This window comes from Alternaria conjuncta (assembly GCF_024043145.1).
Source record: "Alternaria conjuncta strain BMP 0040 chromosome Unknown scaffold_33, whole genome shotgun sequence".
In the NCBI taxonomy this organism is placed as follows: domain Eukaryota; kingdom Fungi; phylum Ascomycota; class Dothideomycetes; order Pleosporales; family Pleosporaceae; genus Alternaria; species Alternaria conjuncta.
Genome location: NW_026250122.1, coordinates 176,860 through 196,408, shown reverse-complemented (window position 1 = coordinate 196,408; position 19,549 = coordinate 176,860). Strand labels below are relative to the sequence as shown.

The following is a 19,549-nucleotide window of genomic DNA, read 5'->3' as shown; positions in this document are numbered from 1 at the left end:
TCGTTGTTGATACTGAAGCGATTCTCAGTATACAAGACATTGATCCCTTCCATGTAGGCCTGGCTGCACGACAACAGGAAACCCATGATTCCAACGTCATATGCTTCAGGCTGAGGGATAGAGTGGTTTGGTTTGGTTCTCCTTCGTTTGACTTCCTCCATCCATTGTATGCACCATTCATCCCACGGGCCCTTCCAAGCGTACCGCATGGACGGCTTGATCCGTGGGTCGTTCCGTCTGCAGACAGCCCCCCTCCATTGCCAGGTACCTTCTCGGTATACAAGATCCAGGTGTAGAATGCGCCCACCGAAGGCAATCGATAAGATGATACTCCGGATGTCGTACGGCAGCTGGAAGAAAAGGCTGGTCGATGTGTTGGACGAACTCGGTGTGATTGGTCGTCGCGAAGAGTGTAGATACGGTGGCTCGTCTGGGGATGGTTCTTTGGGGCCCGATTTGACACCCATGTGCCTCCTCAGCCATGCGCTGAGCTTGGCCATTGTTAGGACCCCACAAGGTAGGTAGGAGGAGAAGAGGTCAGGCGAAAAGGCATCAAGCTCTTACCTAGGTACATAGGTAGCCATCGCTTACTGAAGGGAGTGTCGCACGTGCTCTGTAAGCGGCGACGCATTGGCATCACAAAGGGAGCGGCCGCTTATTCCGCTCTCTTTTTCCTTGGCCCCTGCAACAGCCGCCAAGAGCGTGCAAACATCAGCCACTCTCTTAGCGCCCACACACTTCTTCAGGACAGCAGATGCACGCTGCAAGGGGGTTCACATCATTAGCGCCGCGCATAGTTGCAAGGGAAAGTGCTAGGTACGCACCTGCTCGATTTTTGGAAGCTCCTCAGGGTCCAATCTATCTAGCCGAGGCTGCATGCCGCTAGCCCAGATCCACCTTCTCCCCAAAATGTCGGCCAACACCGCGCCGCAAGACACCTTCACCGCAATGAGGCAATCTCGTGGTACTGAATTCGCTCTCCAATAAACACCAAAACTAGGTTGGCGCAGTTTGCGCATGTATCTCCGACATCATCGAAGCGATCACAGCCCCACGCAGTAGTAGTAATCAGGCCAAAGGTTCTGGCAATCATTGCCCACGGCAGGATTCCACTCGTAAAATTGGCTGTACAACGATGTCAGTATGGGCTTCTCGACGGTACAGGAATAGCTGAAAATGGGGAAAAAGCTGGATGTGAAAGTACTCACTCCAAGGATATGTCGGCACCAGACGCCATCGCCCAGCAGAACTCGTCTGGCTGCTGGAGGTGGAAGCGCACACAGTTCTGCACCATGCCTTCGCGGATAGGCGATGGTGTCTGCACTGGCTGCGCCGGCTTCGTCGTAGTGGATATCGGCTGTGTCGACGCAGTAGGTTGCGTGGACTCTGTTATTTGCGTCGGCGATGGCGCGCCTGGAGTCCGTGTTGTCGCTGTGTCTGGGCGACCTATACAGTACCATGCGTCTATAACGATACCGCTGCAATCCCCGAAAACGGTCGGGTTCCACTTCGCGAACTCGGCCTTACTGAAACTGCCAAACATGAGAGCGATGAGGTCGCATGTGTCATCGAAGGTTGTCTTATACCATCTCGCGCAGTCGTTGGGGTACCCCAGAGGAATGTTGCCCTCGGTCGGTTTAGCCGTTTGATGTGCGGGCAGCGGGCGATCGTCATCCGCATAGGCGCCGACGCAATACCAAGTATCGAGCCAAAGGCCCAGGCAATTGCCTCCCAGGGCTGGGTTCCAAGACAAGAACTGCTCTTGTGAGAAGTAACCGTACTGCGTGACAATGTCATTGCAATTTTGGTCGGCTGTGGCCTGGTGGAAAACTTTACAGCTTGAAGGCATAGGCCCATGAGATGGAATTGGCGCAAAGCTCGAGTCGGCCGGGGGTACTGTGGCGCGTGTGTACTGGGTCGGCTCAGGAGGCTCGGTGAATTCTGGCTGAGCCGTCTCCCATACTAGATCAGTATTACCTATCTGCCTCTGGACGCCGACACACACATAGTAATCGGCGATGAGCATCTCACAATCATCCTTGACCGATGGATTCCAGCTGAGAAACTCGTCGATGGACTTTAGGCCAAATTTGACCTGCATTTGCTGACATGTGTCGCCAGGGACGACGCGTGACCACGCATTGCAGATTTCTATCTGTCCCGAGAGCGTCTTGGTAGGCGGCCACGCCTTATCGATAGTTGTGGTCGACACGTTCCACGAGGTAACAGGGTGTAAGACTGAGTATGTCGAGTTGTAAGAGTTGGTCGTCGTCGTGGGGGTTGATGTGAATGATGTCTGAGACGTGATATCCAAGGCGGAGGAAGTTTGGATGTTGGAATTAGACGTGAAGGTAGGAAGAGTGGACGTAGCAGGTCTGGAAGTGTCCTTTCCCAGCCTCACACAGTAAGCCGAGTCGACCCAAAAGTTGTTGAGACAATCGGAAGAAACCGCGGGGTTCCACTCAAAGAACTGTTCCATGGAGATGCCGTAGGCTCTGGCCACGATCTGGCAATTCTCGTCCTTGACCACAGTATGCCATCCGTTGCAGTTCTCGGGCTGACCGGGATGGGTGGCACCGCCGGGGCTAGGATCTTGGGCAATGGTGACTCGGAGAAGTAGGCCAACGGCCAGGCAACGTAAAAACTGGCTAGAGAGATGCATGGTAACTCTAAGAAAGACTGAGTATGCGAACGGCTGATCAATGAAGTTACTGGAGAACCAGAGTGCACAATTCAAACTTGAACACCGGAGCGCGCCGCGGGACTGTGATGCTCTGCTCTGTTTTGACAAGAGAGACAGTGAATGGGTGGACCAAAACAGCGAGGTCTAGTGGAGTTCCCAAGGAATTGAAGTCAAGGATGAAGGTCAGAACAGTCAACGATTACGAAGGTCAAGTGCAGCGTTCTGAATCCAGATCTTCTCATAGAGACCAGGAAACAAGCCGAGGAGGTCTCCACAAGGGCGGGCGGCAACATGGTAGAGTGCATAGTACATGGTGTGAGGTTGCATGCCCAGGTGTGCCTGCATTTAGCCTGTCCGTGCACCTTCCTACCTAGCGAACCCGAGCAGGCCAACATCACCTGCAGGAACTCGCCGTACCACCGGAGGTGGAAATTTGCCCTTTTCATTCAGTGCATTGGATAAATTCACTTGTTTCCAAGCTCATCCTACTCCATGGGTAGAAGCAGGGTGTCGTCGGCAAGGGATAGTACCTTCCATTTCTGTCGACCATGTAAAGAGGATTTGTGGGTATCAATACAATCCTTTGCAGAGGATTCAACCGTAGGATCATTGGTCGGTAAAAGCGGACCCATCATCGTTCGGACTCGGTACGTGCGCGGCATGAAGGGGTGCCAAGACCCAAGGATAGACTCCCCCTTGATCATATGGGCGTTTGATGCCGCATACCATTTGTATGTTGATTGATCGTTGTCTCGTCCCGTTTCGTCAGTGACAAGACGTCTTTTGCTTGCCAGTCTTTTAGCATACTCGTTTTCACACCCGTTTGCCGATTAGCTCGCTCACGATGCATCTCTTCTCCGCACCCATCGCTATTATACTGCTCGTCAGCGCCGAAACCGTTCACGGTGGCAGCAGATCTTGGGAGTCTAAGGCCCCGAACCAGCGGGCAAATCCAACACCGTATTACGAGGACCTGCTTACGTTGAACTCAACGTCCACACTGGTCAAGCGTGCCATGTCTATCAAAAGCTCGCCAGGAGATAACTCAGTGGCACGTATCTGGCCCAATAAAGAGATCAGATGGTGCTTTGAAGAACCCCCAAGTCCTTCATTCAGAGGTCAGTGGGAGACCGCCTTGAAATCATGGCCTGGACTTCTCAGACATGATTTCACCTACAAAGAAGTTGACGATGATGTCTGCAAATCCGAATCCGAACGCAGCTCCGTGCTGCATGTTCGTTATAACAACCGGGGCGTCTTAAAGTCGACAAACGGCATTCCCGCCATTGATGCGGCCGCGGATAAGTCAGATCCCGACACCATCTTGGGACCCTACACAATGCTTTCTGACAAAGAGGGCGTCGGTCAAGGCGACGTAGTTGCCAATATGGCCCACGAAATCGGACATATCTGGGGTCTCCATCACGAACATCAAATTCCTTACTACTGGGAAAAGAGTTTGGAACACACATTTGACCAATGGAACTTTCCCGAGGAAAACCCGGGCCGAGTCAAGCGATTCCAGACTAACGGCTTCATCTGCTCAAATCTCAAAGACTACGACGATATATACGGTGGCTTGGAAGCCAAGGTCAACGCTGCTACAGGAAATGTGAAAAAGGACTTGCAGGCCGATCTCGACCGTCTCTGCAAATCTCGAGTGGTAGCTTCAACGTACAAGTTCAGTGCTGTCGAATGGCTTCCATTAGAACACACCGCCAATTTGGTTATAGACAGTGATTTTGACCCGAAGTCAATCATGCTGTACCCCTCAAATGCTGGCGGCAAGGGAGGCTTTGGAGACGATCGGGAGGACGTCATGAAGTACAGTGACGATACGGTCATCCCGCCACGCTGGTGGCCCAGCCCCATGGATTATGAGCGTCTCATCAAGCTATATGGTTCACCAGCACTATCCACACTGGAAGTTCCGCATACTTCGAAATCAAGCCCGAATTTCAACCTGTTCAAGAAATCCAGTTACAGCAACTTCAGGAAACGAGCTGGCGATACGAAGGACGGGGTGTGTTAGGATTGAAGATATGTACCTACTGTATAGCCGTATTGTAGCTCTTGATCGATGGATATTCTACCAATGTACTCTCAGTTTCACGCAGATCTCCCCCCAAAACTCCTGAAAGCCGTATTTGCATACGACAAGACCATGACTGTGCAACGGCGACGTCCATGGGTAAAAAGAGGAAGATCTGAAAGTTTCCAGAAGCGTGTCGCATGGTTCATGGGATGCGTCGAGTGGCTGCATTATGTGTCTAGAGGTTTATGGAGAACATAATTCAATCTTGGCCAACCTTCCCCAACGGTTATCGCATTGCGCCAGGTGCTGTGTACAAAGCCAAATTCGTATCTACAATTCTTCCCTCTCACCGCACGAAGAGTACTGTATAGGCTTGTACGTGGGTGCTTTGCGCCGTGCGATGTTTTCACCGAGAGCTTCAGTAAGGGTACCGTCATCGAGATCGATGGCCCAGACCATGGTACTGACGTCCAGTCAGCGGGAGATGTTCAACGGGTGTACAATACCATCAAAAAAGATTTTACATACCCACCCAGGCAATGCTGATGCGCAAAATCGATCTTGGACCGCAGAGTCTGCGTATCGTCGAATGACACCCATTGGTTTGTGTCCCAGGTGACGATCTTAACAGCGGCCGCCTCGTCGTGCGTGACACTAGCACCGTTGGCGATGACCTCGTTGATTTCGGCCGCTGACAGCACACCAGGGGTGCCAGTGCACGCGCCGCCGTTGGCGCCCTCAGAAAACTCGCAGCCAGCCGCCATGCATCCCGGGTCCTTCATTGTAAAACTACGGCCATAGAAGCCAAGACCAAGCACAACGCGCGCCGGATTGATGTTATTGCGCCATAGAAGCTCAAGTCCCATCTTGATCTCGGTCAAATTGGTATGGGCTTGGGCGATGGGGCCGAGGCTGTCGATACTGGCATCCCAGACGCCGTGGATGTCGTACGTCATCATGTTGAACCAGTCGAGATAGGGCTCCATTCCTTGGAGATTGAAGCCGCGGAGATACCAGTAAGAGGCGGGCTGTGGAAATTAGTCGTGGTCGAACAACATACAGGTACATCAGAAGTAAAGACTGCTACTTACGAGGGTTAAGCTAATGCCGTATGCTTTACCGGACGAGTTCAAGCGCTCACGAAGTCTTCGTAGAAGGTTGACATAGTTATCGAAGTCGGCAGGTATGCCACCTCGGTCTTCTGCCACAGGACTGAAGCGTGTGCGTCAGCTAGTGTGCTAGATATGAGTAGGGTTTGTCCACCTACTATTCCCAATCCAAATCAACACCATCTAGGTCATATCGCCTCATGAAGGTCAATAGCGAGTCAAAGAACTTGTCTTGCTTTGCCTCGCTGGCGGCCATGTCGGAAAACGCGGTGCGGTATGGACCGGGATCGTTCATAGCCCATCCTCCGACAGCGATCCAGATCTTGAGATCAGGCTGCCTTTCCTTGAGACCCGCGACGCGACTATAGCGCGAACCGGTGCCGGGGTCCATGTCTTCGATTCCAAATGTGTCAGGGTTGATAAGGGCGAAGGCGAAGTTGATGTGTGTCCAGTAGCCTAGGGGAATGTCCTCAGGCTCCATGTTACCGCAAGGACGCTGATAGTTCCAACCCTCGTAGTACCCGATAGTGCGCGCGTCGGCGGTGCGCTGTGAAAGATCACATTGAGGATGCGGGACAGGATTGGGACCACAGAAGTCAACTGTCGTGCCGCAGAAGCCATGCTTGCTACAGCAGACGTTGAGCGGGCATTTAGTCAGGTTCGCATACTGAGAACCCCACTTATCGCCATCACACTCGGACTTGCCTTCACAGTCGCTCGTGCATTCAGGGCCGCAAAAGACAGGGCCAAAGCCACAAGCACCGGTGCCGGTGTCATCGCTAGAGCGTCTGATTAATATGATGACCAATCGTATGTAGCGACAGCTTTAGCTTACAGAGGTCCGCAACATCCAAGATCACACGGCTTCGTTGCGGTGCATGTGTAGTCGGGTGGACCTTCGTTCGCCTCGATGAGCATCTCTCTAGCCTGCGGCGTGTATTCCTGGCCGGCGACGTTCTCCATGAGTAGCCTATTCTTCGCCTGCCCAGCGAATGAGCTCAGATTGAGTGCCCCTGCAGTCAAGAAGAGGCTCAAAGTCACGCTTAAACGCCAGACTGAGGCACCTTGATACGCCATGACAAGCGGCGATGGATGTTCACACAAAAAATGAGAAGTCGTGAATTGAAAGCAGTCAATTCCAACGGTTGTGACGATATGCTGACTGACAAGGTAATGATAGCGATTGACATGAGAGCTTCACCACTGGGAGACGGTCAAGCCTGGAGCAGAGCGATCGCCCGCCCCGTTACCGCCTGACAAATACATCGATCAGGGGTGATCCGACGATGACACTGCGAGACTCGTATGTTAGCAAGGGTCGCAAGGGTCGGTTCGATATCAACTGCATCTTGCCGTAGTGTCTGCTCCGGCAGGATTCACACGCCAAGACGCACGAAGGATCAGGTTGAGTTTTGCCAGGTGGGCCATCAGGGTCCCTGCCAAGCCGGGACGTCACTAGTCTTGGCACCACGATTAGCCGCCGAGCACACTTTGGGCGGCCAGTGCAAGCCTTACCGAGTATACACCAACACATGTTCGTTGATGCAGGTACGCCCTTGCCGCATGACCCTCAATTGCATGCGCATACTGTCTGCATTCTTAGTCTATGGGGCTGTTGCCAACCTTGTCTCGGAAGACCGGAATGTTGATCCTAGCCAGGCAGGTACCTATCCTTCACAATCCCATGAGCTGGGTCGTATTGCGCAAATCTACCGCTTGCCCTGGTTTGTTCTGGTCTTATCATTTACCTGTGAAAGACTACATGACGTGGTCTTGGCTAAGAATCCTGTGGTTGCATCGGGGCGACAAAGGGGCATCGCGACTCCCTGCCTAGGTGACATGAGACCATCACCTTCCTGAGGCACTTTCGTTCCCCGTCTCTTCCGACTCTTCGTCGTGTTTTCCAAGGTCCTATAGCCTCTTCCGATTGTTCGTACCATTGGTCATACGCACTCTGCTTCTTGCACTTGCTTCATTCATGTCGCTTTTTCCACTCTAGCTATTGTCGTCATGATGATATTCAACTCATTAATTGGCGTTTCGCTTCTGTTCGGCGTGACAAGAGGCCATCGCTCACACCATGCGCATCACGAAAAGCATAGCAATCGAGAAGCAACACAACAGCACTCAGCACCTGTATCGTTGGACAATACTTCTTCGTTCGCATCATCTACTCTTCACAAGAGGGATAACGATCCAGCCGACATGGAATGGATCAAGCGCTGGGCGGCCATTGGTGATAGCTACACGGCCGGTATTGGTGCCGGAAGATCCCTTGGTCACAGGATCACTGCCGACGAGGTAGCTATAACAGAGCCCGATGGTCTGTCAGAAGTTCGCGACAATTGGAGGTGTGCCAGATACGACATGTCGTACCCTAAGGTCATAGAAGCGCAGTTCGGCGCCCACATCGAATCGGACGGCGGCTTCCAGTACCTCGCCTGCAGCGGCGATCGTTCGGAACAGATTTACCAGCAGGCACAGGCCCTGGAGGGCAAGCTCGATTTCGTCACTTTTACCTCTGGTGGAAACGACCTTTGCCTGTCCAAGATGATCGCGGACTGCATCATGCTGCCCTACGGCAAGACATCCGCCTGTGAGACGGTCATCGCAAAGGCCCAGGACAATGCGAAGAATATCATCACGGACAACATCTATCAGATTCTGGAAGCCCTCAACGAGAAGATGAACGATGACGGCATCGTCGTCGTGAACAGTTATGCTCAATTCTTTGACACGCAGAAGGACAATTGCGATCGCCAGTCGTGGGATCTCTGGTGGTTCCTCCCATTAGGTGCCTCATACCGGGCTCTCACCATCGAACGTCGCCACGTCTTCAATCAGCTGGTGCTTGACATCAACCAAGCAATACGCGACGCGGTCGATAAAGCCGCCGAGAGTGAAGACATCAAGTACAAGGTTGGCTACGCCGACTGGGACGTCTGGGTCTCGACAGTGGTGGACGGCCGAATGTGCTCGCCGAGCAGCAACGGCGACTATCCAGACGCCAACCAGCCGGACATGCACTTCATCAAGCCCGACACGCACCCTTGGGGTGAATGGACGGACGACTTCGAGCGGTCAGAGCTACGAAAGCGTGATATGGGTCTCGAAGAGATGCTGAACTCGACAAGGCTGTCCAACTCGGAGAAACGCAGACTGAACCGTGTCAAGGCCATGATGGAGGCTCGTGACCGCAGTCTGGAACGCACACTCTACGACTCTATTCTTTATAAATCACCTGACCCTCGTGCTGCCATTAGACACAAGCTCGACTCCCGGGCACCCGCGCCACCAGACTGCCCCGGGGATGGCGGCTTTGACTGGACGTTCGGCATGGGCATGCCCGATCACATTGCTCAAAATGCAGGTACCCCTTGCGTAAGCGCACGCTTTTCCAATGTTCTTTTGCTGACCGCCGCAGTTCCATCCCAACGAAGCTGGTCACCTGACCATCGCGTCCTTTGCCCTCGCTGAACTCATGGACCTGCGATCAATTGTCCTGGGCGTCGATTCTCCAGCATGCAACGCCGTCACGAACGAGTTTACTTGTTACTCAGATACCGGTAGTAAGTTCTACGTCAGTGGAAACCGCACCAATGAGAGGTATGAGGAGTTTTGCAAGGACGTCGACGAAAATCACGACAAGAACAAGGTCAACTGGAGCTTCTCCAGGAGCTACGACGTTGGCACACCCGAAGAGTACGACTTTACCGTCACCCTTGGCAACGGGGTTTCGGCATTCGACAAAGACGAATGTATCGACTCGATGGAGCACATTATCAACGCGTGCGATACAGAAGACAATCCCATGAGCTGGAAAGGAGGCGGCCGGTACATTCGCGGTGGCGGGGACTACAAGTATGAGCTCAACCCTCGCCGTGCCAATCGCATCTGGCCACCGCCGAAGGCGCCTTACGGCCGCTGCGAAGGCTGGTACAAGGGGTTTCACAGCCGATATAAGGTCCAAGGTACCGGCTTCTCCACATGGGATCACGGCAAAGACACCCTTCGGCCCAACATGGACAATTGCTATGGACTTGGCACGACGCTCTGGAAGTTCGTGTACCATGACAAACCAGCTGAGCATGAGAACTTCGAATGGTATGCTACCTTCAGTACACCACTCTGGGTTCGCGCACGCTGTTGGGCCAATAACAAGATTGTTAAGGCAGCCCAAGGGTGGACAAACGGTTGCGGTGGTAATGATTGAGAGCCGAATCGCAGTGTGAGCAGACTTCATTCCATAGATTTAGCACTTGCCTCGAATTGATAGCCAGCCCTTGCTTCACATACATGAGCCTTTGAATCCTGCAGACGCACATTTTTTATTCTTCCACATCTATCGACATGTGAGTTCCTTCGCGATGGCACCAGCAGTCGCACAGGAAGTCACACCGTTTTGTCTGGCCAGTTGTGTGTCCACGCAATCTTGCCGTTGTTATGCTGATGGCCAGATACTGCTAGAGGCTGATCTTGATCTGCAGGATCGCTCGCTCAACCACGTCGTTAATTGCTGTACATACCGACGTCATTGCCGCATCTGTATTGACTCCTAAAGTGATTAAGAGCGATATGTCCGTCTGTTACGTGCACCATGGCTGGATTGCAGCAAGTCAATACAACCTTCAAGTGAACAAGTCGAATTGAGAGTCGTAAATCGCTAATCATATTCAGTCCAACGCCATGCTGATGCTGAGAATCATGCCGTGATATGGTACAAAGTCTTGGTATACACATCGTCCCCCTCTTGCTTATTCATTCAACCCTTGACCTCCTTCTCGAGTAGTTCTTTCGCTTCGTTGACCTTGGTCGCAAGGTATGGGCTACCGCCGCGATCGGGGTGGTTCAGGAGCATGAGCGATCGGTGCTTCTTTCGTAATAGTTCTTTCGTGATGCCGCGTTCGCTAGAAATAGTCAGTCCTCTGGTACCTATAAGGCATATGTGAATTCTCGCTGGACTTACGGCATCTCTAATATGAGTGCAGCTTCTCTCCGTGTCATCTTCGGCTCAAAGCCGCCTTTGTAGTATCCACGTCCTAGCGCTCCGGCTCCACCGCCTGATCTCCGTAATGCTACAAGTGCTGCGCGACCCTACATCTTAAAGTCAGTACATCTATACGATCTTCCATCTTATTCTCGTAGTTCTCGATCCAGTCTATCTGGGAACATGACTAAGGAAATTGGAGGCCATACGAAGAAAGCAGTGGCACCGGCGCCCAATATCCAAACCCAGGCAGACATCTCGTCACACTATCTGGGCACAACTATGCGATTTCGGTGCTTCGGTATGCGGGTTGTCGGAGCTCGCGATACGGCGACGATACGAGGGCACGTCAGATGGAGATACTTAGGTGGATGGCGGCGGCGAGGTGGTCAGAAGGAAATTTGCGGAGGTGCCTCGGTCGAGAAGCATCGCAATTGGCGGGCCAGATTGGCAGGTGGGTTGGCGTGCACAGGCCACCCAAAATTTCGAGCCGGCGAACTTCTCGAACCGTAACCTCCACACCTTTACACGACACCCGCCTCACCACCGCCAACACCCTGAAGCGTGGTCAATTCTTATATATTCCGATCTCAGCCCGTGCTGACGATTACTGTGACGCGGAAAGGCGCATACCTATACACGACAAGGACGAGCGCGATCGCATTCGCGCCACGACGATAAGATGAGAATTGAGACTTGCTACTTCTGCTCTTCGCCGGTATACCCGTCCAAGGGTATAACCTTTGGTATGCATAAACAATCACACCTCAAAGAGATCCTTGCTGACTCATCAGTGCGCAACGATGCAAAGGCCTTCCGCTTCTGCAAGAGCAAATGCCACAAGAACTTCAAAATGAAGCGCAACCCCCGCAAGCTGGCCTGGACCAAATCCTTCCGCCGCGCGCACAACAAGGAAATGACCGTCGACTCCACCCTCACCTTCGCCCAGCGCCGCAACGTGCCCGTGCGATACAACCGCGACCTCATCCAGACCACCCTCAAGGCCATGGGCCGTGTATCCGAGATCCGGCAGAGGAGAGAGCGCGCATTCTACAAGGCGCGCATGCGTGGCAACAAGCAGAGGCAGCGTGAGGAGGACAGGAAGTTGGTTGAGGAGAACCAGCACTTGCTGCCGCCGAGCGAGAGGTTCGCCAAGGAGGAGGTTGAGCAGGAGGAGATGGAGGTTGATGTGCAGAAGGTCAAGGAGAAGGTCGCGGCTAGGAGGAAGGAGCTTGAGGCTGAGGAGAGCGAGCTCAGTGAGCTTGAGGAGGAGCTGCCCAAGCAGAAGACTAAGACGAAGAAGATGTTGAAGAGGAAGGTTGGTGGCGGTGTTGAGGCTATGGATGTTGACGAGTAGGACTGCGTCTAGGGTACAGATGGTATCTTCTGCGATATGAAAGGACTTTTCCCGACAGTCATTGGATGATCTTCCGACATAGTCATGGAGTTTGGCGTCTCACATTATGGTAGATTACGGACATGATTTCGATACCACAGCAAAAGCATCTTTCCATCCCAAAACCTCACGGCCGAGTGTAGCTTGATGCAGCATGTACTTGAGAATGCTCAGTCTTGTTGACACACCTTTATCCATTATGTGCATCGCGCTGAGGTTCTGCATCTTCATCAGAAATTACTCTAGTCACGACACTCCTGGGGAGCATGGCATGCATTGTGGGATAGCCGCGTACAAGAGTGGCTTCTTCCAAGAGTGTCCACGTGATCGCGCTCTGACGCGCTAATCTTGATCGAGGCTCGGCTCGGCTCCAGGTTAGCTCCGGGCTGCCGCTGCCATCAATTCGTCCTATGCTACTTCCCTCAACCACGACATCCATCTCGATCGACTTGCCGCCGGCGCAGCGCGCTTCTCGTTGGTTCTGAAACACGACTGGACACTAGTTTCGATGGTTGAGATTCCGTTCGAGCACAGCTTCATGTCGCGTAGCCTTGCAGCGCCGAAATGACCACGCGTGCAGCCTCTTCGCATCGGTGCACTCGCGGCACAGCCTTGCGTGGTAATGGGGCATTCCTTACAAGTCAAGGCTGACATCCTTCCGCTTCTAGAGAAGCTTGATTATCTTGAACGGCTTTACTGGTATTAACGGGTAATGCTAAGGCACGGCTCATAGGCTACGATAGATTTGCAGCTTTTGTCAGGCCAATGGCCGGGCCTGACAACACTCCAGCATGCAGTACCATGATGCTTTGTGGCTGTCAGACCGCTGCCAATCGCCACGCAACAGCTGTCCGCTTTACCGGTGACGCAGACCGGAAGGCTTTCTGGCCTTGGTCATCCCCACCTCCACTGCTACCTTCCTTTCGAGCTACTTACGCTCTCTTGTGAGCCTATTGTGGAGCCTCGGGAGCCTTAGTGTCTTGTGTTCAGAGTCAAAACTCAAATCTTGTCGAGATGACCTCCTCCACGCAAATAACAATGGCCGTCTCGATCGTTGCAGGCACCAACGGCCTATTACAGCTGGGCTTATCAATCTCCGACCTAGCCTTACTGATTGACCAAGGCAAGAAGTTCGGCAATTTCGTTCGCGCTGGACAAAACGACAACGATCTGTTTGATGTTCTCGATGAAGACCGAGAAGCGGTACTCAAAAGGCGTGGACTTGCGAATGCACCTGAGATGGAGAAGAGATGGCCAATGATGGATTTTGTCCACCAAGGAGTAAAGGTAAAGGGCAAGATCGGGCAAGGCTCGCGAACTGAATCGTCTTTGCGCGACGCGAATCATCGGAAAAAGAAGGCGAGCGCTCGCGACGATGTGGACAGCTTCACGTGGGTTATGGTCGCGATCACTTCCGCGTTGGATGAATGTCTGCCATCAAGTGAGATTCAAGAGATGCTAATTGACGTCTTTGTCGAAGTATTGGGTCGCGATGATGACATTGCACCTGCACTGAGAGTGACCATCAAAAAGAACATCGAGTCTTGGAGGTCTTTCGGATGTGCTAGAGAGATAGCCTTCGCGATCAAGAAGGAGATGCGGAAGAGTTTAGCGAACGGCACATCCAATACGTCCTTAGCACGTGCCATCCCTCAGCTGAACGAAGCAGAAACGGAACACACGAGACATATGCTGATATGGCTTCTCAACGGGGATGTGGCCGTCTTCAATGCCATGTCTCCAATCACCTTTTCTATTGCTGAAGCTTTGAGAAAGGTCGACCTCGATCTCTGCACGGATGGTCGCCCTGCCCACGAGGGACAAGCATGCGTCATGTATCATCATGAAGGTCAACGTCTTGGAATGCCTGGCTTCGGCACGATTTCAGTCCCAAGAGGATTAAGTTCCAGACCTCTCCAGATCTCATGGCCTCGCGACAATCCTGAGTCAATGATCGACGCGCTTGGAGTCGGTCGCTCGTTGGAAAACCTCATGAATCAATCCTGGCAGCGTGGGAAGATTGTTGCCGGTGCTATAGAACTGGTAGGACAAGCGGACGGACCGTATGAAGCCTCTCAAGAGGTTTATTACTCCCTCCAGGTTTCTGACCATACACGCGTCAGCAAAAAATACGACCCTCACATCGGTATGCTCGCCGATCAAGGACTTCCCGCAGACACCGAAGACACATATAGTGCTCTGGAGTGGATTCTGCAAGGGGAGCCGCCAGACAGCTCGCGGTGGCTTCACAACCATGTTGCGCAAGACTATCTGCTCCGAGTCGACAAAGCAGATGCGGTTCCCGAAGATCTGTACAGACCGGTATATCTCAAGTACCAGGCCTTTGTATTTGGCTTCTACTATCAGCTTCTGACACAACTCTTATCCTTTACATTGGTGGAAGCCACCGCCTTCTTCCATGGGATATGGGGCGCAAATAGCACAACATTCTTAGCCATGTGCACTCAGCTCGGTCGATGTTGGCGGCGGGATGAGAAGGTTAGTCGGGCCCATATGCTCTACGTACTTTCAGCAATGTACAACGGCCGTCGCAAAGTTTATGACACAGACTCGAAGCTTCCCCGTCTTGTCGGTGTCCTTGGACCCATTTCAGTGCTAGCACTGCCCCTCGTCCGTACTACAGACGACCCAAAGGAAATTGCCAGGATTGCCGTCGTCGACCTGCCAATCGTTGATCTCAGTGCCGAGGGTGCTGATGGGGATCTCATGGCAAGCGAAGGCGGAGGAATACGTTTCGAATTCCCTGGCAAGGACGACAGCTCCACAACTATCACACAACCAGCTTGTCCCAAAGACGACTGGATCGTACACCCATACATGAGCATAGCATTAGGTGGAGATGGCATCAGTGGCGTGGTCATGGCAGCTCGGTGTGGCAAGAGGCTTGTTGGGTGGTTCAACCCACTGGCTGCCGACATTTCCTTCCTCAGTCCAGCCTATGTGAAGGAGTCCTACAGTGAAGGCGATGTGGTTGCATTCGAAGTAAGGGACGAACACTGGGAAGCTGGCAAGGCTCTACAGCCAAGCTTGAGCAACCCGGGCTCTGCGTTCGGCGTCGTACGCTCTCACAACTCTCCCAGTCACCGGTATGCCGCTGCAGGTTTCTATGCAGAACGAGGTGAGGAGATAGCGATTGCTCGGTCTGCTACCGAATTCCGTGGCGCCTTCGATAGGATTGAAGCACAAGATCGCGGTATGGTCATCGCGTAAATGCTCCGCGCGGCTCTCGATTTCGAATAGTATCAGTTGAATTACATTTCACTCTCCTCGGCATCTTCACGAAGGAGTACTACTAAAACTACTGCTGCATCTACAGATTTCCGTGCTGAGGTCAGTATTTGAGTATGCAGGCTACTCTTATTCCCATAAAGCGGAGGATCTGCGGCTCACGGGTTGAAGTTGGGGTGGGGACCGTGCGTTGAGCTGAGTCGATACACGACGGAACTGGCACCACTGATTGCGCGATCGTCGGAGCACAGCTTTGTATCGTGCAGCCTTGCAGCACCGAGACGGCGACGCAAAGACGCTGCACGCGCGTCACAGCCTTGTGTCTTCGACTAGCGTCCTTTACCACTTAAGGCTAACATACTCCCGCTTTTAGAGGGCCCGAAGGCTTTCAGAGGCTTTACTGGTGGCAACGGATAACGCTAGGAGCGACTCACAGGCTATGATGGCTTCGCAGAGTTTGCCAGGCCAATGGGCTACACTACAACATCCACTACTCTGATGCAATATCCCAAGTGTCTGACAATTGGCTTGCCTCGAATAGATGAGCATGGCAGGTCGGCGACCAGATCAGAGAACGCTAAGTAAGATCCGCAGCTTGCGGGTAAATGCGGGGTGGGGGCCAAAGTATGTCGAACTGAGCGCGTGCTCACCACTCATCAACACGCGCCGCTGGTACTTTCTTTTTATACCGGCTCGGATCATCTCGTCATCAACTTCGTCCCACGCCAACAGGTCACCTTCGCTTCCAGGAAGGCAATGCGTTGCGCTGTTCGAAGACTATACATCGATTGACATTGCTACTCCATGGCTATCCAGGGCATAGCCTTGTGCTGAGAGCCTAACGCCATAAAGGGAAGCATGTCTAAAATGAGCGGGAGTGGCTTTCAGGCATCCCTACAGCGCCACAATCGGGGCCGTCTGACCGCAGCGAAATGATCATGCTTCGCCCTGCTCCTAACGTTGTTAGTGCGTTCAGACGCTCCCAGTCTATCCTTACAGAAGGCAGTATTGCATAAACAGCTCACTTCTCTAGACGCACGCAGGAAACCGGGTCTGTCGGTATCAAACTATCAACACCTTCCAAGACTAACGCGACTATGCGCCTTCTACAACGTTCGTCCGACTCTGTCGGCTTCAGCCTTGTTGAGCGGTTCAAGGAAGAAGTCCCGCCCTACGCAATCCTATCGCACACCTGGGGTTCGAACGAAGACGAAGTCACATTTTCAGATATGAGAGACGAGCGAGCCAAACGTATCCCTGGGTACAGCAAGCTAGTCTTCTGTTCTGAACGCGCTACTAGCGACAAACTAGATTTCTTTTGGGTCGACACATGCTGCATTGACAAGAGCAGTAGTGCTGAGTTAACGGAAGCCATCAATTCCATGTACAAGTGGTACCAGCAGGCTGAGAAGTGCTATGTTCTTCTTTCCGACGTGGAGATCGATGTACCAGTGGAAGACATATCTGAAGAACAATGGGTGCAAATATTCCACAGCAGTAGATGGTTCCAGCGCGGTTGGACACTGCAAGAGATGCTTGCGCCGAGAGTTGTCGAATTCTTCTCCAGAACAGGCAAACCACTGGGCGACAAAGTCACATTGCTACAAGCTCTCCATCTTCGAACCCGGATACCCGTTCTGGCACTCCAGAGCGGTTCAGTAGAAGATTTCAGCATCGACGAACGCATATCATGGATTGAGGGACGTCAGACGAAAAGAGAAGAGGATTCAGCATATTCTCTATTGGGTTTGTGTGACGTCTACATGCCGCTAATATACGGCGAGGGGTTTGGGAGGGCCTTGACCCGGTTGCGCAACGAAGCCGAGCGCTCGCTGCACGATAAAGTGCCAATCGATCTACCTGGGGCACGTCGATGGACGGTTCCTTTTCGGCGCGAAACCGAATTCCATCATGGCGACTGCTTAGAGAAGGTGTATCAGATATGCTCTCAGAACGGTGGCTGGGCGTCCCTGATTGGACCCGCGGGCGTTGGGTACGTTTCTCCGTTTATTAGTAGTGACAGGGTACTGATATAGCAATCAGGAAGACACGACTTGCTATCGAATACGCCTATCGAGTACGATTTCAGACCCCAACGAAATGGGTTTTTTGGATCAATGCAGAGACGCGCGCAAGTTTCAGAGAAGGTTTCAATGCAATCGCCGCAGCGGCGAAGATTAATCACTGGAACGATCCTTCCGTCGACATATGTCCAATCGTGTATAGATGGCTATGCGATATCGCAAACGGGCAATGGACAATGGTGGTTGACAATGCTGAAGATGCCGACACCTTCTTCGTGTCACGCATATCGCGTAATCATGCAACAGCGGATCCGATTTCATCCGTGGAGCGACTCTCCAACTTCCTTCCAATATCGCCCAACGGGTCGATCCTCTTCATCACTCGTAATCGAGACTTTACGCGGGGGCTCAGGGGTGTCAACAGTGATATAGCGAATGTCGACGTCCGAGACTACGCTTCGTTCGACATAGAAGACCACGTATTACCGATTCTTCAAGAAACTCCAAATGCTTCCGAATCATCACAGCTCTTGGAAGACAACGTGGCTGCATTGCAACCGGACAAAAGTAGAGCCGAACCCACAGCGCCTAGAAAGGAAGTCCCCGTGTATTGGACATCCGTAAGTCTGTTTCGCGGTTCTTGCTGAGATACGCTAACATTCACATCAGCGTGGTAAGCGCATGTTCGACAAGTACGTTGACATAGACCATGGCGCTGTAAGGGAGCTCGAACGAGAGCTGCAAGCACGATACAAGACTCCCAAGAAGGATACGCCTCGCATCTTCGCACAAATACTGCGCACCTCAAGTCGGCAGGGTGGAGATGGGAAAATGACAGACTCGGAGGCCGAACGGGGAGAGTGCGAGTTGCAGACTCGTTCCGGTGTACCCCGCCCAGTTCATACTACGGCCGCATCTGAACGTGGATTCGAAGATCGAGAAGGGGAGCCCCTTCGCCTGCTGGTCTGTGTGAACGCTCAAGGGAAGTTGAAATTGACGCAGGAGGATCTGCAACACATCAACGACGATCGTCAACTATTCCAGCACCTTCGAAAGCGACTTTTGGCCAACCAACATCGGGTGACCCTCACAGATATCAGAAGTTTCACTTTGGCCAAGGTAGGCTTCCAGGAGAGATATCGTCTTACTTGGGACTGACAATTCACCAGTTCTCGCTCGATTACAACAACGACCCTGTGGTCTATACACACCAAGATTCGTGTAACGTCTTGACTAACGGGCTTTACCATCCAGATTCGGGATTCTATTGTATCTGCCTTCCGCCAGAAGAGATGGTCGGAAATGACAAGGAATACATTTGCAACCCAGCTCCGAGATCTCGAAACCGGCGACTGATGCCAATCCTTGGTTTCAACATGTTGAAACAAGACCTTCTAGATCCTGATGCTATTGCAGCTGGTCAAAGAACAGTCCTTGACCAGCTGCCGAAACGGAGACTCCCTGGACAACTCAAAGCCATTCCAGGAAGCGATGTTACAGGTTGGGGTCTCTATATTGAGGCGGGGCGTCCTTCGTCAAGACGCGGCTGTTGCCTATTCTTGTTCTTGGCGATAGTAGTGATCTGCTTCGTCGTAGGCTTTTCTTTCGGCCTTAGACGGCGATAGACCCGACCCTAGAATGGAGGACAGAGGTCTATTATCTACATCTTACTCTCTTTCGCAACCTTCACAATAAACCCCAGGCGCGGAAAATGAATTCTTACATCCAACTCGGCCTTCTCATGCGGCTTGATGACAACCTCCTCGCTTCCAATCTTGACCAATGTGCCCTTCGTGGGGTTACCGCGTCCAGTGTCATCTGGAACAACGCTCACTCCCACCCCCGGTACCATCCCTCTCCGAGTATCAAGCACCTCATGTGGCGCAACCGCCGTAGGAACCAGCAGCTCTCCGTCGCCTAGCAAAGGCGTCCGTCTCAGCGCCTCCTTCCACCGCATATCGCCTTCCTTCACCGTTGTTTGCGTATCTTCCAAACCCTCAATATATCGCTCAAACGCCCCGAACCACCTCATCAACCCCGGAAACCTCTCCGCATTAAACACCACC

General features: G+C 52.6%; 8 protein-coding genes across 8 annotated transcripts; 5 read left to right on the top strand and 3 right to left on the bottom strand.

The window, feature by feature from the left end:
- Window positions 1-1,204: 1,204 nt before the first annotated feature.
- J4E85_011359 (uncharacterized protein) lies at window positions 1,205-2,662 on the bottom strand (the record flags this gene model as incomplete). The annotated part of the gene is given in 2 exon segments (XM_051475562.1): window positions 1,205-1,962; window positions 1,978-2,662. 2 exon segments carry the CDS (start codon window positions 2,660-2,662, stop codon window positions 1,205-1,207), a joined length of 1,443 nt encoding a protein of 480 aa, XP_051320700.1.
- An 865-nt stretch (window positions 2,663-3,527) lies between these two features.
- On the top strand, window positions 3,528-4,715 carry J4E85_011358 (uncharacterized protein; the record flags this gene model as incomplete). Its single annotated transcript, XM_051475561.1, has 1 exon — window positions 3,528-4,715. One exon carries the CDS (start codon window positions 3,528-3,530, stop codon window positions 4,713-4,715), a length of 1,188 nt encoding a protein of 395 aa, XP_051320699.1.
- A 333-nt stretch (window positions 4,716-5,048) lies between these two features.
- Window positions 5,049-6,904, bottom strand: J4E85_011357 (uncharacterized protein; the record flags this gene model as incomplete). Its single annotated transcript, XM_051475560.1, has 5 exons — window positions 5,049-5,181; window positions 5,247-5,746; window positions 5,810-5,930; window positions 5,986-6,606; window positions 6,663-6,904. The coding sequence occupies 5 exons, from the start codon at window positions 6,902-6,904 to the stop codon at window positions 5,049-5,051; spliced, it is 1,617 nt and encodes a 538-aa protein (XP_051320698.1).
- A 1,128-nt stretch (window positions 6,905-8,032) lies between these two features.
- J4E85_011356 (uncharacterized protein) lies at window positions 8,033-10,040 on the top strand (the record flags this gene model as incomplete). Its single annotated transcript, XM_051475559.1, has 2 exons — window positions 8,033-9,208; window positions 9,252-10,040. The coding sequence occupies 2 exons, from the start codon at window positions 8,033-8,035 to the stop codon at window positions 10,038-10,040; spliced, it is 1,965 nt and encodes a 654-aa protein (XP_051320697.1).
- A 549-nt stretch (window positions 10,041-10,589) lies between these two features.
- PAM18 (mitochondrial import inner membrane translocase subunit TIM14) lies at window positions 10,590-10,831 on the bottom strand (the record flags this gene model as incomplete). The annotated part of the gene is made up of 2 exons (XM_051475558.1): window positions 10,590-10,734; window positions 10,794-10,831. The coding sequence occupies 2 exons, from the start codon at window positions 10,829-10,831 to the stop codon at window positions 10,590-10,592; spliced, it is 183 nt and encodes a 60-aa protein (XP_051320696.1).
- Window positions 10,832-11,496: 665 nt separating this feature from the next.
- Window positions 11,497-12,171, top strand: RLP24 (ATPase-activating ribosome biosynthesis protein; the record flags this gene model as incomplete). The annotated part of the gene is made up of 2 exons (XM_051475557.1): window positions 11,497-11,560; window positions 11,609-12,171. The coding sequence occupies 2 exons, from the start codon at window positions 11,497-11,499 to the stop codon at window positions 12,169-12,171; spliced, it is 627 nt and encodes a 208-aa protein (XP_051320695.1).
- A 1,077-nt stretch (window positions 12,172-13,248) lies between these two features.
- Window positions 13,249-15,441, top strand: J4E85_011353 (uncharacterized protein; the record flags this gene model as incomplete). The annotated part of the gene is made up of 1 exon (XM_051475556.1): window positions 13,249-15,441. One exon carries the CDS (start codon window positions 13,249-13,251, stop codon window positions 15,439-15,441), a length of 2,193 nt encoding a protein of 730 aa, XP_051320694.1.
- Window positions 15,442-16,556: 1,115 nt separating this feature from the next.
- On the top strand, window positions 16,557-18,641 carry J4E85_011352 (uncharacterized protein; the record flags this gene model as incomplete). The annotated part of the gene is made up of 3 exons (XM_051475555.1): window positions 16,557-17,452; window positions 17,686-18,103; window positions 18,153-18,641. The coding sequence occupies 3 exons, from the start codon at window positions 16,557-16,559 to the stop codon at window positions 18,639-18,641; spliced, it is 1,803 nt and encodes a 600-aa protein (XP_051320693.1).
- Between the last annotated feature and the right edge of the window lie 908 nt (window positions 18,642-19,549).